Source organism: Erythrolamprus reginae, chromosome 7, assembly GCF_031021105.1.
Source record: "Erythrolamprus reginae isolate rEryReg1 chromosome 7, rEryReg1.hap1, whole genome shotgun sequence".
Lineage (NCBI taxonomy): Eukaryota > Metazoa > Chordata > Lepidosauria > Squamata > Dipsadidae > Erythrolamprus > Erythrolamprus reginae.
In genome coordinates, this window is record NC_091956.1 from 38118645 (window position 1) to 38136763 (window position 18119).

Genomic DNA, 18119 nt, shown 5'->3' on the forward strand with positions numbered 1-18119 from the left:
GATCCAGAAGGTTTCCAGATGGCGCTTGGGGTTATTCCAGATACACTCGTCCACAGTTCGGCAGAGTCTCTTGCTGAGGCCTGGAACAAGGCTGCAGTGGAGGCTCTTGACCGGATTGCGCCGTTGCGACCTCTCCGCGGCACTAGACCCCGTAGAGCTCCATGGTTCAACGAGGAGCTCCGGGTGTTGAAGCGCCAGAAGAGACGTCTAGAGAAGCGATGGAGGAAGAGTAAGTCCGAATCCGACCGAACACTTGTAAGAGCTCATATTAAGACTTACAAAGTGGCGCTCAAGGCGGCAAGATGCGCGTATCATGCCACCTTGATTGCATCCGCGGAATCCCGCCCGGCCGCTCTGTTTAGGGTAACCTGCTCCCTTCTTAATCAGAGGGGAGTTGGGGAGCCCTTGCAGAGTAGTGCCGAGGATTTTAACACGTTTTTCGCTGATAAAATCGCTCGGATCCGAGCGGACCTCGACTCCAATTGTAAAACAGAGTCGACTGACAACGAGTCAGTTGAGGTGACTGGGGCTAAACGTCTTTGTCCATCTGTCTGGGAGGAGTTTGACTTGGTGACACCTGATGAAGTGGACAAGGCCATTGGAGCTGTGAGTTCCGCCACCTGTTTACTGGATCCGTGTCCCTCTTGGCTGGTTTCGGCCAGTCGAGGGGTTACACGGAGCTGGGTCCAAGAGATTGTCAACACCTCCTTGGGGAGGGGGTCCTTTCCAGCCCTTTACAGGGAGGCACTTGTGCGCCCCCTCCTCAAGAAGCCTTCCCTGGACCCAGCCATGCTTAATAACTACCGTCCAGTCTCCAACCTTCCCTTCATGGGGAAGGTTGTTGAGAAGGTGGTGGCACTCCAACTCCAACGGTCCTTGGAAGGAGCCGATTATCTAGATCCTCAACAGTCTGGATTCAGGCCCGGCTACAGCACGGAAACTGCTTTGGTCGCATTGATGGATGATCTCTGGCGAGCCCGGGACAGGGGCCTGTCCTCTGTCCTGGTGCTCCTTGACCTCTCAGCGGCTTTCGATACCATGGACCATGGTATCCTTCTGCACCAGCTGGAGGGGTTGGGAGTGGGAGGCACTGTTCTTCAGTGGTTCTCCTCCTACCTCTCCGGTTGGTCGCAGTCGGTGTTAGTGGGGGGTCAGAGGTCGACCCCGAGGTTTCTCCCTTGTGGGGTGCCTCAGGGGTCGGTCCTCTCCCCCCTGCTATTTAATATCTACATGAAACCGCTGGGTGAGTTCATCCAAGGGCATGGGGTGAGGTATCATCAATACGCCGATGATACCCAGTTGTACATCTCCACCCCATGTCCAGTCAACGAAGCAGTGGAAGTGATGTGCCGGTGCCTGGAGGCTGTTGGGGCCTGGATGGGTGTCAACAAACTCAAACTCAACCCAGACAAGACGGAGTGGCTGTGGGTTTTGCCTCCCAAGGACAATTCTATCTGTCCGTCCATTACCCTGGGGGGGAAATTATTGACCCCCTCAGAGAGAGTCCACAACTTGGGCATCCTCCTCGATCCACAGCTCACATTAGAGAAACACCTTTCAGCTGTGGCGAGGGGGGCGTTTGCCCAGGTTCGCCTGGTGCGCCAGTTGCGGCCCTATTTGGACCGGGAGTCATTGCTCACAGTCACTCATGCCCTCATCACCTCGAGGCTCGACTACTGTAACGCTCTCTACATGGGGCTACCTTTGAAAAGTGTTCGGAAACTTCAGATCGTGCAGAATGCGGCTGCGAGAGCAATTATGGGCTTTTCTAAGTATGCCCATATTACTCCAACACTCCGCAGTCTGCATTGGTTGCCGATCAGTTTCCGGTCACAATTCAAAGTGTTGGTTATGACCTATAAAGCCCTTCATGGCACCGGACCAGAATATCTTCGGGACCGCCTCCTGCCGCACGAATCCCAGCGACCGGTTAGGTCCCACAGAGTCGGCCTTCTTCGGGTCCCGTCGACCAATCAATGCCGTCTGGCGGGACCCAGGGGAAGAGCCTTCTCTGTGGGGGGCCCGACCCTCTGGAACCAGCTCCCCCCTGAGATTAGGATTGCCCCCACCCTCCCTGCCTTTTGTAAACTCCTTAAGACCCACCTCTGCCGTCAGGCATGGGGGAACTAAACATCTCCCCCTTGCCCATGTTGTTTTGCCATTTGATTGATTGACTGTGTGTCTGTTTTATATACATTGGGATTGTTTTATGAATTTATTAATTTTAAATTGTAATTAGATTGGTGGGCATTGGATTTGTTATGTACTGTTTTTTATTATTGTTGTGAGCCGCCCCGAGTTTGCGGAGAGGGGCGGCATATAAATCCAATAAATCTAATCTAATCTAATCTAACATAACATTATGGATGTTCCTTGAATGTTAAGCTACTGAGCATCGCTGCATTGATGCTAAACCATTTATTTTCATTTGTTTCTTATGTTTATACCTAATTTATATAACCAATTATGAATAATACTTATGCATTACTCTTTAACAGGGGTGGGCTCCAGCTGGAATGCTAAATTGGGCTCGCTGCAGCAGCTCGTGAGTGCTTGCGGGGCCAGCGCAATTTTGCTTCTGCACCTGTGGAGATAGTAAAATTGCTCATGGAGCCGCAGGTGCACCCGTGTTTCGGCATGCATGGAAGCAAAAACATCTTGCTGAAACATGGGCGCACCTGGGACTCTGTGTGTGATTTTGCTATCTCCACAGGTGCAGAAGCAAAATCGCTCTGGCACCACAAGCACTCATGAGCCGCCGCAGCGAGCCCAATTTAGCATTCTGGCTAGCAGCCCACCCCTGCTCTTTAATCAACATTTCAACTGGCCAGCATTTATTCTTGTAATCTTAGGGCCAATGTTTCCAAACTCTTTTCTAATTAAAAAAAAAATCTACAAGTAATTTCTATGGCATCTTTGTATATTATGCTAGGCAGGTTACTTTTTTCTACAATGATCAAATATTAATATTGTGATCATATGCTGCTTTACACAGATATATTCTACACTTTGTTCATCTTAACTCGCTTTCCTGGAATGTGCACAAGGTTATAATCAGTGAAGGGCTACCAAAAATTTTACTATCACTCTGTGGGCGTGGCTTATGCGGGACACCCTGCATTTTCTTTCAACATCTTTCAGTGCAAATTGGGTGCTCTGAGGTGGAGCTCCATTTTCGCTACTCCACTGCATTCCCCCCCTCGTCCGGGCAGTAGCCCTCCCCTGGTTATAGTCCTAAACTTCCTTTTAGACATGAAAAAAAAATAGATTCCTGATAGTCTTTTGCCATGGGACCTAAAATGTTCTAATGATGTATGGTCCACCTCATTCAGTCTGATTTTCCTTCTCCCATTTGTGGAAGGTTACAAAATGGAGGCATACATTTCTGAAGAATAAACTTTAACATTTTTGAAATTTTGACATTACCATTCTATTTGAATAGGCAAATATTGTATTTTAATATTTGAGTTAGGGAGGAGGAGGGGGAGGACGAGCTGCTGCTCACCATTATTTCTAATAGGTTTCATTGATCCATTACAGATGTACATTTAACAGAATAAAGCTCTTTGGTATTCCCCTAATCTCTTTGATCAAACAGATGTCTTTGGTCTGCAGATGCTAGTTTATTTTCATTTCTTATTAAACCACCGATGTTTTGCTCATATATTTTATTTTATATGATATCCAGTTATACATCTCCACCCCATGTCCAGTCAATGAAGCAGTGGAAGTGATGTGCCAGTGCCTGGAGGCTGTTGGGGTCAACAGACTCAAACTCAACCCGGATAAGATGGAGTGGCTGTGGGTTGTGGCTCCCAAGAACAATTCCATCTGTCCATCCATAACCCTGGGGGGGGATGATTGACCCCCTCGGAGAGGGTCCGCAACTTGGACGTCCTCCTCGATCCACAGCTCACATTAGAGAAACACCTTTCAGCTATGGTGAGGGGGGCATTTGCCCAGGTTCGCCTGGTGCACCAGTTACGGCCCTATCTGTACCGGGACTCACTGCTCACAGTCACTCATGCCCTCATCACCTCGAGGTTCGACTACTGTAATGCTCTCTACATGGGGCTACCTTTGAAAAGTGTTCGGAAACTTCAGATTGTGCAGAATGCAGCTGCGAGAGCAATCATGGGCTTCCCAAGGTATGCCCATGTTACACCAACACTCCGCAGTCTGCATTGGTTGCTGATCAATTTTCAGTCACAATTCAAAGTGTTGGTTATGACCTATAAAGCCCTTCATGGCATCAGACCAGAATATCTCTAGGACCGCCTTCTGCCGCATGAATCCCAGCGACCGGTTAGGTCCCACAGAGTGGGCCTTCTCCTGGTCCCGTCGACTAAACAATGTCATTTGGTGGGACTCAGGAGAAGAGCCTTCTCTGTGGCAGCCCCGACCCTCTGAAACCAGCTCCCCCCAGATATCAGACTTGCCCCCAGCCTCCTTGCCTTTCGCAAGCTCCTTAAAACCCACCTCTGTCGTCAGGCATGGGGGAATTGAAAGACCTCATTTTCCGTCTAGTCTGCCCTTATATTATTTCCTGCATTTTATCTTAGGATGGATATATGTTTATCCCAGGCATGTTTACCACATCTGCTGGAAGTTTGTTCCAGGCATCAACTACTCTTTCAGTAAAATAATATTTTCTCATGTTGCTTCTGATCTTTCCCCTAACTAACCTTAGATTGTGCCCCCTTGTTTGTGTGCTTACTTTCCTATTAAAAACACTTCCCCCCTGAACCTTATTCAACCCTTTAACATATTTAAATGCCCTCTTTCCCTTCTGTCCTCCAGACTATACAGATTGAGTTCATTAAGTCTTTCCTGATACGTTTTATGCTTAAGACCTTCCACCATTTTTGTAGCCCGTCTTTGGACCCGTTCAATTTTATCAATATCTTTTTGTAGGTGAGGTCTCCAGAACTGAACACAGTACAGTGATCCCCCGATCATTGCGAGGGTTCCGTTCCAGGACCCCTAGCAATGATCGGGTTTTAGCGAAGTAGCGCTGCGGAAGTAAAAACACCATCTGCGCATGCGCAGATGGTGTTTTTACTTTCGCCGCAGCAGCGAGGAGCCGAAGATTGGGGTTTCCCCGCCGCCCACGCAAACTCCTCGCTGCTGCCGCGCCCGCCGCTTGTCCGCCACCTGCCTGCCCGTGCGCCCGCCCTTCGCCCGGCCACCCGCCCTTCGCTCGCTGCTCGCCCGGCCACCTGGGTTCGTTTGGCTTCGGGACATGCCGGCGGCGACGTTTTAAAACAGCCGCGCGGCTTCCCAACTGAGTCCCGAAGTCAAAGGCGAACTTCCGTGTTTGGCTTCAGGACTCAGTTGGGAAGCCGCGCAGCTGTTTTAAAACGTCGCCGCCGGCATGTCCCGAAGCCAAACGAACCCGGGTGGCCGGGCGAGCAGCGAGCGAACGGCGGGTGGCTGGGCGAAGGGCGGGCGAGCGGCGAAGGGCGGGCGAGCAGCGATCGAACGGCGGGTGGCCGGGCGAAGGGTGGGCGAGCGGCGAACGGCGGGCGAGCAGCGAGCGAACGGCGGGCAAGCAGCGAGCGAACGGCGGGTGGCTGGGAGAAGGGAGGGCGAGCGGCGAACGGCGGGCGAGCAGCGAGCGAACGGCGGGTGGCCGGGCGAAGGGCGGGCGAGCGGCGAACGGCGGGCGAACAGCGAGCGAACGGCGGGTGGCCGGGCGAAGGGCGGGTGAGCGGCGAACGGCGGGCGAGCCGGGCGAACGGCGGGCGAGCGGGTGCTGGGGGGGCTTCTCGCCCTCCCGCCAGCAAGAGGAGACCCAGGGAAGCCGCCCAGCAGCTGATCTGCCCGGCGCCATCTACGCATGCGTGCCCATAGAAAAAAGGGCGCGCATGCGCAGATGGTGTTTTTACTTCCGGGTTGCAAAATCGCCATATAGCCATTTCGCAATGACCGGGGTCGCAATACCCGGGGGATCACTGTATTCCAAATGTGGTCTCACTAGCACTCTATACAGCGGGATCACAATCTCCCTCTACCTGCTTGTTATACCTCTAGCTATGCAGCCAAGCATTCTACTTGCTTTCCCTACTGCCTCACCGCACTGTTCACCCATTTTGAGACTGTCAGAAATCACTAACCCTAAATCCTTCTGGAAGCTTCTCAGTAATATTTACTAAGTGCATCTGTTTTACTGCTGCTGAGGGGAGGGCTCGCTGATAAGGTAACAGGAAAAAATGCCGATAAAAGCCAGCTGACGAAACATTTGCTACTCCCTTTCCGCCCTCTCCACTGAGTCAGCCATCCCTCTTTCCTTCCCCCCTCCATTCACCCACCCCAAGAGATAGAAGCCGCTTCCTTCTTTGGCAACTTACTGATCACCCTAGGAGTCCTGGACAGCTTGAGATGTGGGAGCAGCAGTCGGGGGCGGAGCAGCAGCTGGCGTCGGCTGAGGCTGCTGGACGTAAATAGGTGAGTTGCTCTGCTCCGCTGCCAGAGCTGCTCACAAGTGTTGACTTCAATGTATAAGACACACCCAGTTTTTGATGCACTTTTTGAAAGTTAAAAGGTGCATCTTATACACCGAAAAATATGGTAAGTCTAGCACTCTAGAGACTGGGCTACTGCTTAAAAGGTTGGGAGGTCTATAAGTATGATCAAAAAAGTCAATATAGCTATACTTGAACTTCCATCTGCTTTTTATATATGTTGTGTGTGACTGCTCAGAGAAATTATATTGGACATGAATGCCTGGCAAAATGTCTAGATGATTGACTGAAATAAAATTAATAGTACATACCACCTTCTTCTAAGACTCATGACTCTTTGCTCCCTCTCCCAAAGTTCTGACCAGCAGCTTAGCACTGAGATACCCGAAAATATCATTTGCATATAGATTTTATTTATGTATTTATTAAAGAAATTTATATGGATGCTCAACTCTCATACAAGTGACAGGAAGCTTATAACATTAAAAATCCACAACATAACACACACACACACTCTGCCCCCATGGCAGCAGCAAGATAGTTTGTTGTATGAATTCCAGTTGGTTTGTAAGTGCACACATGCATGTTTCCTGTTCTTGGCTTCCTTCAATGTATAAATATGGTGTGGGGGACTGCCTTTCTCAATGTTATCTTTCAGTCTTGAACTTCTTGCCTGCTATTCCCTTTCCATCTCTTTTCATGAATGTTTTTGATTATTTCAGCATCTGCCTAATTTGTATGCTCATCTCTGTTCTCCTTCTCCTAACCCTGATTACCTCATAATGTATTTGTTTGGGAGAGAGCTTTCATGGGGTCTTTAGAGCTTCTAAATTTGTATGATCAGTCCAGATTTCAAAGGGGATTTTGTTCCCTTTGAGAGGAGGGCCCATCGTATGGCATATGCCTCTTTCTCCCATATAGGCCATTTTTGCTCAGTTTCTGTCAATTTCTTGGATGTGTATGCACATGGTTGCAATTGTCCATGCTCATTGTTTTGGAGTAGAACTGCTCCTAGTGCCACATCACTGGCATCTGCTTGGATAATGAATGGTTGTTCTGAGTCTGGGTGTTTTAGGACTAGCTCAGCTGAGAAGTTTTTCAAATGCAGCTTGGAATTCCATGGTCCAGTTAAGAGGTTGCCTTGGTTTTGCCGCCCCCCTTTTGTTTTTAACAAGTTCATCATGGGAAGAGCAATTTTAGCAAAAGCCAGAAAGTTTGTGAAACCCAGGAAACTTTGTACTTGTTTGTGAGTTAGTGGCAGCTCCCAATTAATGACATTTTTTACTTTTTGTGGCTCCATCTCTATTCCTTTGTGAGATAATCTGTATTGAAGGTAGTCATTTTTTTCCTGGTGGAATTCACATTTTGAGAGTTTGTCATAGAGTTTGGCGGCTTGGAGTTTCATGAGAACTGCTCAGACTAGTTTTACTAGTTTGGTCTGCTTTTGTTTTGGTGTAAATTAAAATGTTATCAAGATAGACTAGGGCCCAGAGAACGGGCATGGCCAATGCCGCAGCACTATGGAGTTCCCCGTGCTCCACTGGGGAACCCCAATATCCGCGCTGCCCGGAGACCCGTTCAGTCAAAACCAGGTCAGAACCACCCTGTAGGAGTGGGGTAAAAGAGAGGAACTGCTGGAAAGCTGGGAGGGGGGCAAACCCCCTAGAAATGCAGCTTTGTCCTCTCAGCCTGCAGCGAATAGAAAAAGACATTAAGTGTCATCCTAGCTGTGGCAGGATTAAATTAGAAAGATTGGAGTCGAATGGGAAGAGGATCCTAAAGCTAAATGCTGGAGAGTGCACTTAGATGGGTGCGCCCAAGATTTGTGTGCGATGGATGCCCAAGATTTTTCTCGAAAATTGCTGAGTTTGAATTTTTTGGCTGAAGGAGAATTGGGTATGGCACCACTGCATTGATTAACATTTGCTCTCTGGAGTATGGTGATAAGACTCAAGTTTCATCTCCTGTCACTATAAAGTTGAGAAAAGTCTCGCCTTCAATCTTGAAACAGTCAAGAAATTCTTGTGCGGCACAGTCTCTGTCAATTTGTGCACTTCAGTAAGCATCTTGGGCACCCATCGCATCAGCGTCCATGCCCTTAGCACTCAGGTAGCATATTACACTGTTCACTTGACACTTGGAGGGAAATGGAATAAGGACGCTTATCTCTAATCTTCACCACTATGCCAGTCGATGATCTACTGACCACTGGCACTGATCATTCTCTTCTGCTGGCTTCCTGCTACACAATAGTAATACCAATTTACGTCTAGAGAAGCGATGGAGAAAGAGTAAGTCTGAATCCGATCGAAAACTTGTAAGAGCTCATATTAAGACTTACAAAGTGGCGCTCAAGACGGCAAGATGCGCGTATCATACCGCTTTGATTGCATCAGCGGAATCCCGCCCGACCGCTCTGTTTAGGTTAACCCGCTCCCTTCTTAATCAGGAGGAAGTTGGGGAGCCCTTGCAGAGTAGTGCCGAGGATTTTAACATGTTTTTCACTGATAAAATCGCTCGGATCCGAGCGGACCTCGACTCCAATTGTAAAACAGAGTTGACTGACAATGAGTCAGTCGAGGTGACTGGGGCTAAACGTCTTTGTCCATCTGTCTGGGATGAGTTTGACTTGGTGACACCTGATGAAGTGGACAAGGCCATTGGAGCTGTGAGTTCCGCCACCTGTCTACTGGATCCATGTCCCTCTTGGTTGGTTTCGGCCAGTCGAGAGGTGACGCGGAGCTGGGTCCAGGAGATTGTCAACGCCTCCTTGGGGAGGGGGTCCTTTCCGGCCCTTTATAAGGAGGCACTTGTGCGCCCCCTCCTCAAGAAGCCTTCCCTGGACCCAGCCGTGCTTAATAACTACCGTCCAGTCTCCAACCTTCCCTTCATGGGGAAGGTTGTTGAGAAGGTGGTGGCGTTTCAACTCCAGCGATCCTTGGAAGAAGCCGATTATCTAGGTCCTCAACAGTCTGGATTCAGGCCCGGCTACAGCATGGGAACTGCTTTGGTCGCATTGATGGATGATCTCTGGTGGGCCCAGGACAGGGGCTTGTCCTCTGTCCTGGTGCTCCTTGACCTTTCAGTGGCTTTCGATACCATCGACCATCGTATCCTTCTGCACCGGCTGGAGGGGTTGGGAGTGGGAGTCACTGTTCTCCAGTGGTTCTCCTCCTACCTCTCCGGTCGGTCGCAGTCGGTGTTAGTGGGGGGTCAGAGGTCGACCTCTAGGTCTCTCCCTTGTGGGGTGCCTCAGGGGTCGGTCCTCTCCCCCCTGCTATTTAATATCTACATGAAACCGCTGGGTGAGATCATCCAAGGGCTATGGGGGGAGGTATCATCAATACGCCGATGATACCCAGTTATACATCTCCACCCCATGTCCAGTCAATGAAGCAGTGGAAGTGATGTGCCAGTGCCTGGAGGCTGTTGGGGCCTGGATGGGTGTCAACAGACTCAAACTCAACCCGGATAAGATGGAGTGGCTGTGGGTTCTGGCTCCCCAGGACAATTCCATCTGTCCATCCATAACCCTGGGGGGGATGATTGACCCCCTCGGAGAGAGTCCACAACTTGGGCGTCCTCCTCGATCCACAGCTCACATTAGAGAAACACCTTTCAGCTATGGTGAGGGGGGCATTTGCCCAGGTTCGCCTGGTGCACCAATTGCAACCCTATTTGGACCGGGGGTCACTGATCACAGTCATTCATGACCTCATCACCTCAAGGCTCGACTACTGTAACGCTCTCTACATGGGGCTACCTTTGAAAAGTGTTCGGAAACTTCAGATCGTGCAGAATGCAGCTGCGAGAGCAATCATGGGCTTTCTCAAATATGCCCATGTTACACCAACACTCCATAGTCTGCATTGGTTGCCGATTAGTTTCTGGTCAGAATTCAAAGTGTTGGTTATGACCTATAAAGCCCTTCATGGCACCGGACCAGATTATCTCAGGTACTGCCTTCTGCTGCAAGAATCCCAGCGAACAGTTAGGTCCCACAGAGTGGGTCTTCTCCGGGTCCTGTCAACTAAACAATGCCACTTGGCAGGACCCAGGGGAAGAGCCTTCTCTGTGGCGGCCCGGGCCCTGTGGAACCAACTCCCCCCAGAGATTAGAATTGCTCCCACCCTCCTTGCCTTTCGTAAGCTACTTAAAACCCACCTCTGCCACCAGGCATGGGGGAATTGAGATGCTCTTTCCCCCTAGGCATTTACAATTTTATGCATGGTATGTCTGTATGTATGTTGTTTTTTTATATTAATGGGTTTTTAATCATTTTTAGTATTGGATTATTATTGTACACTGTCTTATTATTGCTGTTAGCTGCCCTGCGTCTCCGGAGAGGGGTGGCATACAAATCCAATAAATAAAATAAATAAATAAAACTTTTCCCACAAACATTTCCTGTGAGAGCTACATGCCTTGCAACCTTACATTCCAGATAATCCTTATAATTACTGGATCAATAAATGAATAGATAATAATATTACATTTTTTTTCTTTTTTGACTTAATAAATACTGAGGTAGAAGTTATCTTTATACAAGAGATTTGTTTAAAGAAAATTTGAAAATTTATTAGGTAAAAATTTATTATATGAAAGTTTAAATAATTAATTGATTTGAAATAATATAACAAATTTTGATGACAACTACTTATTTTTGTTCCTTTTGTATAACACGATACTGTATATTAGAGGAAGGAATAGACAATGATGTTTGAATAATTTTTTATTTAATTGAGGCAGAAATTATCCTTATATACAAGATCTGTTTAAATGGAAAATTTGAAATTCATTATGAGGAACAACTAATTGACAATGTTCCCTCTTATTTTTTATTTCTTCTTGTGGGCGGAAAAGTATAGTGTCTGAGTGGCACATTTTCATGCCTGAGCACCTGATTTTTTTTCACAGATGTCACCCAAGACAACTTGTTGCATTGAGGCTTGGTAGTGGGGCAGAATAAGGTCCCTTCCCACTATGTTATTCTGTTAGTCTGGTTGCTTAATTATTGACATCACTAGCATACAAAGATTCCATCTGAAACTAGCATGATCAATAATTTAAAGAACAGAAGACTATAAAGAGGCAAACTTAGATCAGTTTATGTGCAAGGGAAGAAACAATGTTAAGATTGTTTATATCTTATTTGTTAACCAAACTAATTTATGAGTGGAAATAGTAGATTTAAAAGATATATTTTCTCCCAACTAGTACATTATGTTCACAGAAAGCTTCATTTTAACAGAAGGTTACAATTGTTTGCATGTTTCTTTGGCTATAAATGCCACCTAGCAGTGGGGTATACTAAATATCTTGCTAAATATTGGTCTAGTCACTAAAGTATCATACATTTGCTGATTCCTCCAATTCAAAGTTTGTAAATGCAAATTAGCATATTACCATTAAGTAATTTTATAAGAGCTCTGTTTTAAGAGAACTGTCTGAAACAGCTTATCTACAATTTTGTTCAGGAAACTATCTTTACTGCCCAAAAGCACTATCTGAGTAAGCCCAACATTTATTACAAAAGCGAGTATCTCAATATTCCTTTTTGTGAAGTTTCCATCATTTTCCAACCATAGTTGATGGGGGGGGGGGGGAGTTTCCTACTGATTTAAGCCTGGAAGTGAAATCTGTGGTATCTCACTATTATACTATGCAGTATTCCAAGTGTAAGGCCACACTTGGAATGCTGCATTCAGTTTTGGTCGCCATGATGCAAAAAGGATGTTGAGACTTTAGAAAAAATGCAGAGAAGAGCCCCAAAGATGATTAGTGGACTGGAGGATAAAACTTATGAAGAATGGTTGCAGGAACTGGGTATATCTAGTTTAATGAAAAGAAGGACCAGGGGAGATATGATAGCAGTGTTCCAATATCTCAGGGGTTGCCACAAAAACAGAGAGTCAACCTATTTTCCAAAGCAACTGAGGGTAGGACAAGAAGCAATGTGTGGAAACTAAACAAGGAGAGAACCAACTTAGAACTAAGGAGAAAATTCCTGACAGTTAGAACAATGAATCCATGGAACAGCCTGCCATCAGAAGTTGTGAATGCACCAACACTGGACGTTTTTAAGCAGATGTTGGATAACTATCTGTCTGAAGTAGTGTAGAGTTTCCTGCCTAAGCAGGGGGTTGAACAAGAAGACCTCCAAGGTCCCTTCTGAATCTGTTGTTATGATTATTATGTAACTTTTCCTTACAAAAATATTTTTATTTCTTGCACCTTTCCATTTTTGGGCCTACTACCTCCTCCCTTCCTAAACCTTTTCCTCAATATCTTTTTTTAATCCTTCTTTTATCATAACCAAAACCCTCTTAAATATCTTTAGGAATGTAATCAAACCTTTTATCTTCATCTTCATTACAATATTATTATAATTTTCTTAATAATTGGAATTTCATATATTATTTTAAAACAATTGCTTAAATCAAACTTCCATATGATAAATATCCAGATTTTCCATTTAAAATATATTGCATACGTTAAAATCATTACTATCTCAATAGATTAGTAAGTAACAATTTGGGGTTACTCAATCATTAATTGTAAAATCTTTTTTTCCTACAAGATGATATTTATCTTTTATAAGGAGAAACCACACTCTCAAAAAAGGTAAATACATTCATATTAATTATGTAGAACAAATGATTAATGCCAAAAATTCATACTACTATTATAATATTATCCTAACCTTTATATTGCTTTAAACAAGTCAGCAGGATTCACATTAACAGTCCTCTTGGATATGATGATAAGCAGTGTTCCCTCTAACGTGAGTTGTGCGCTATAGCGCAGGAGATTTGAGATGTCTGCCAATGAGTTTCCAATTCCAGCACAGAGGTCTGACCTCTGTGCTGGAATTGGCAATTAGAATAAGATTACCAGACCTTGATCATTTGTCCCGACTCTAAAATGAGGTGTAACTTTAAAACTGACTGGATTGGATTTCCACCCTCAAGAGAAAGAGAAAAGCCCAGCCGGCTAATTTCCCCCCTTCCCTCCAACTCCAAAATGTGGCGTTACTTTAAAACTGACTGGATTGGATTTCCACCCTCGAGAGAAAGAGAAAAGCCCAGCTGGCTAATTTCCCCCCTCCCTCCAACTCCAAAATGCGGTGTGATTTTAAAACTGACTGGATTGGATTTCCACCGTGGGGAAGGAGCAGGGAGGAAAGAAGGAGAGAAAAGTATGGCTTTTTCTAATTGGATATTGTATTTTTTAAATTCTCATTGAAGGCATTTGTAATTGCTTCTAAATGATGTTGGTTTTGCTTTTGAAACAAAAAATCATTTACAATCAAGGCATGTCAAACTGATCTGTGTTTCCTGAACTAGATACTGGATATTGGATATTAGATATAGAAGTTGTTTATGGTTATTCCCAGTTTCTGGAAGTATTGTCTATAAGGTGGGAAGATGTTCCTCTAAAGAGATGTCTCTTGTGGCTTGTACAGATATTTTAAAATGTGAAACATTTTCTAACAACCAAGATGGAAGGGACCTTGGAGGTCTTCTAGTCCAACCCCCTGCTTAGGCAGAAAACCCTACAGACAAGTGGGTATCCAACATCTTCTTTAAAACTTCCAGTGTTTGAGCATTCACAACTTCTAGAGGCAAGTAGTTCCATGGATTAATTGTTCTCACATTCACTCCTTGCTTCTGAGTTGCTTCTCTCCTTGATTAGTTTCCACCCACTGCTTTTTGTCCTACAGGTGCTCTGGAGAATAACTTGACTCCCCCTTCTTTGTGGCACACTCTTATTTACATTGTAAATAAGCTGTCTCAGACAGTTCTCTTAGAACTCTTATAAAATTGAACATTAAGTAATATCCTAATATACATTTCAAAACTTTGAACTAGAGGAATCAGCAAATGTATGATACTTTAGTGACTGGACAGATATTTAGCAAGATATTTAATAAATTCCACTGCTGGTTGGCATTTATAGCCAAAAAAACATGCAAACAATTGTAGCCTTCTGTTAAAATGAAGCCATCTGTGAACATAATATACTAGTTGGGAGCAAATATACCTTTGTATTTCCACTCATAAATTAGTTTGATTAACAAAGAAGATAAAAAAACAAGGTTTTATCATGGTTAACATGGTTTCTTGATGGTAAAAGATATATTTAGGCAGGGGTCCCCAAACTTTTTACACAGGGGCCAGTTCAATGTCCCTCAGACTGCTGGAGGGCCGGACTATATACAAAAACTATGAACAAATCCCTATGCACACTGCACATACCTTATTTTAAAGTAAAAAACAAAATGGGAATGTACTATTTAGAGGGGGGGGAAGAAGTCTGAAATTCATATATGTATATGTTTTGTTTTTCATTTAATTTTGTTGTTTAATATTAGGATGTATTACCGTATTTTTCGCTCCATAAGACGCAGTTTTTTTCCTCCCAAAGTAGGATGAAAAATCAGCCCCGTCTTATGGAGCGAAGATGCAGGCAGGGAGGGGGGGGGAGGCTGCGACCTCGGAAGCGCCATCCCGCCGGCTGGCTGGCTAGCTGCTGCCTGGCCCCCTCCCTCCCGGAGGAGGGTCTCCCTCCGCACCACCAGCGGCGCTCCCCCCGCCAGCCAGCCAAGCCCCGCGCCCGCGGGAACTGGCTCCTCGCTCTCCCCCCGCCGCCCGCCATGTTTGCAGGAGGTGGGGAGGGTTGGGCGGCCCGCCAAGGCCAGGAGGGATGCCGCTGCCCCCCTTCCCTCTCTCCGCCCGCTGCTGCACCTCCTTGATGCCGAGAGGAAATGCCGGCAAAGGTTTTTCTCAGCGGAGGCCGGCGAAGGTGATATTCAATGTCGGGGGCGCACGGGCGGTTGCGCGCGCTCCCTATCTCCCTGCTAGCCCACTCGGAATATTCAAAATAAGAAAAGCCTTTGCCGGTGAAGGTTTTTCTTATTTTGAATATTCCGAGTGGGCTAGCAGGGAGATAGGGAGCGCGCGCAACCGCCCGTGCGCCCCCGACATTGAATATCACCTTTGCCGCCGGCCCTGCCTCTCCTACAACCCCCTTGCTGAGAGCCCGGGATGAAAGTGCTCTCGGCAAAGGTGAGGCGGGCAGGGCGTGCGCACGTCACTGCTGAGAAGAACGGAGAGAGAACGAGAGTGAGTGAGAGCAACAGACAGCAAGATAGAGAGAAAGTGAGAAAGAGAGAGTGAGAGAAAGGGGGGAGAGAAAGAGATAGCAAGAGAGAGAGAACAAAAGAAAGAAAGCGTGAGAAAGAAAACAAGAGAGAAAGAGTGAGAGAGAGAGAGAAAGCAAAAGAGACAGAAAGAAAACAAGAGAGAGAAAGTGAGAAGAAGAGAGAGAAAGAGGGGGAGAGAGAGAAAGAGAGAGGGGGAGAGAGAGAAAGAGAGGGAGAGGGAGAGGGGGAGAGGGGGAGAGATAGCAAGAGAGGGAGAGAGAGAAAGAGAGAGGGAAAGGGGGGAGAGGGGGGAGAGATAGCAAGAGATGGAGAGAGAGAAAGAGAGAGGGAAAGGGGGAGAGAGGGGGGAGAGAAAGAGAGAGGGAGGGAGAGAAAGGAGATAAAGGAAGAGGAGAGAGAGAAAGGAAGAGAAAGAAAGAAAGAGGGATAGAAAGAGAGAGAGAGTGAGAGATGCTCAGTGAGCCTTTCTTTGAAGTTGCCTTTCTTTCTCTCTCTCTTTCTTTCTTTTTCTCTCTTGCTCTCTTGCTCTTTCATTCTTTTTTCTTTCTCTTGCTTTCTTTCTTTCTCTTGCTTTCTCTCCTTCCTTCCCTCCTTCCATTTCTTTCATTCCCCCTCTCTATTTTTATTTCTCTTTCATTTTCTTTCTTTCTCTCTTTCTTGCTTTCTTTCTTGCTCTTTTTCTTTCTCTCTTTCTTGCTTTCTTTCTTGCTCTTTTTCTTTCTCTCTTTTACCTTCCCTTCCTCTAGTTCTTCTTTTCTTTCTCCTTCCTACCTTCTTCCCTCCCTCCCTTCAGTCCTTCCTCTCTTACTCTCCCCTTTCATAAGTTTCCTTGCTTCCTTCCTCTGTTCCTGTCCCTTCCCCCTTTCTTTCTTTCTTTCTTTCTTTCTTTCCTTCCTTCCTTCCTTCCTTTCCTCCCTCCATTTCTTGCTTTCCTTTTCCTTCCTCCCTTCTTTCCTCCCTCACTCCCTTCTTTCACTCCTTCCTCTCTTCCTCTCACCTTTTTGGCTCAAAATATTTTTTTTCTATTTTCCTCCTCTAAAATCTAGGTGCGTCTTATCAGCAGGTGCGTCTTATAGAGCGAAAAATACGGTAATTTGTAAAATTGGATTAGAATTTTAGAACTATATAGAATTACATAGGTAAAATTAATGGAAGATACATAGGATAAATAAGGGATTTATGATATGTACTGTATGGTTTTATGAGTTTGCATTATGAATTTTAAATATACTTGGAAATGTAGAGGATTGATGAAAGTTAATAATAGTAAATGCTAAGTGCCTGAAAAGTAATTGAGCTTGGAAATATTGAATTAAATTATAGAAAAGTAAATATGGAAATGTATTAATTGATACATTGGTGTTCAGATAGATTTTCATAGTATTATTAGATTACTATAATACTATGATAAATATTTAAGAAATGAAGATTTTAAAGCATGGATTTATTAATAGTTGTGTTTTTAGTTTTGCTGGTTTTTTTAGTTTTAATAGTAATAAATTTTGGTTTTGTTTTATTATTAATTTCTTTTAATAAAAAAGAAGGGAATATTTATTGTATATATATGTATATATAATTTATTTATTTTGGACTTCTATGCCGCCCAGTCCCAAAGGGACTGCCGCTCAGACACTATACTTTTCCGCCCACACGGAAAAAAAATTAGAGGGAACACTGGTCAGAGGGTCTGCTAGGTGGAAAAGCTGGACCAGCCATTAGTGTGGAAGAGGAGGAGGAAGCCGTCGCAAGGCAGGATGAGGCCAAGAAAAATTATTGAAGAGGTCACCGTGCTTAACAAGGCCACATGGAGACCGTATGGAATCTGTATGGCACTGCTGAGTGGTTGGAGAACTGGAAGGACGTAGAAGTGCTGGCTGGTGGTACCAATACGGCACAAAAAGAGCCTGGGGGTAGAACTAATATGCCCAGGACTAGAACGCTGCCCCCTCCCGAACACTAAATTTCTAGAACTCACCTTTTAGATCTTGGTGACCTGATGACATCATTGCTGACTTGATTATGAATTCGATCTACCTCCTATTTTTCTTAATAATTTATAATTAATACTCTTTACTATTTAGAGTAATTTTAGAGTTAATTTTCAGGGTTGTATTTTATTGATATTGAAGTTTAAACTATTAATGTTTTACTTAATTTATTGGTGGGGTTTTTAATTATGGATATATGAGGTGAGTGGGAAGATATGCATGGGATGGGTTGGTGGGGTGGGTGGGTGGGTGGGGAGGTATGCATGGGATGGATGGGTGCAGTGGGTGGGGTAACATGTATGAGATAAATGGGAATAGCATGAATGAAAACAGGCTACCTGGCGATGGAGAGGCAGGAGGGATGGGGGTGTCTATCTCTGGGGTGGCAGAGGGCCAGAATATTCTGGTCCTGCTGGACAGAGGCAGATATGGCAGGAGCCATGGGGCGAGCTATTCCAAGGGAGGAAGGGAACGCTACTTGAAAGCAATCCTTGTTCCGGC

The 18119-nt window shown here is 45.5% G+C and overlaps 1 protein-coding gene across 1 annotated transcript in view; it reads left to right on the top strand.

The window, feature by feature from the left end:
- Positions 1–13603: 13603 nt before the first annotated feature.
- The window catches only part of C1QTNF7 (C1q and TNF related 7), a 130341-nt gene continuing 125825 nt past the window's right edge, over positions 13604–18119 (top strand). Inside the window, exon 1 of the mRNA XM_070757357.1 lies at positions 13604–13662. Coding sequence (XP_070613458.1) covers position 13662 — 1 coding nt within the window. The 5' untranslated portion in view covers positions 13604–13661. The remainder of the gene's footprint in view (positions 13663–18119) is intronic.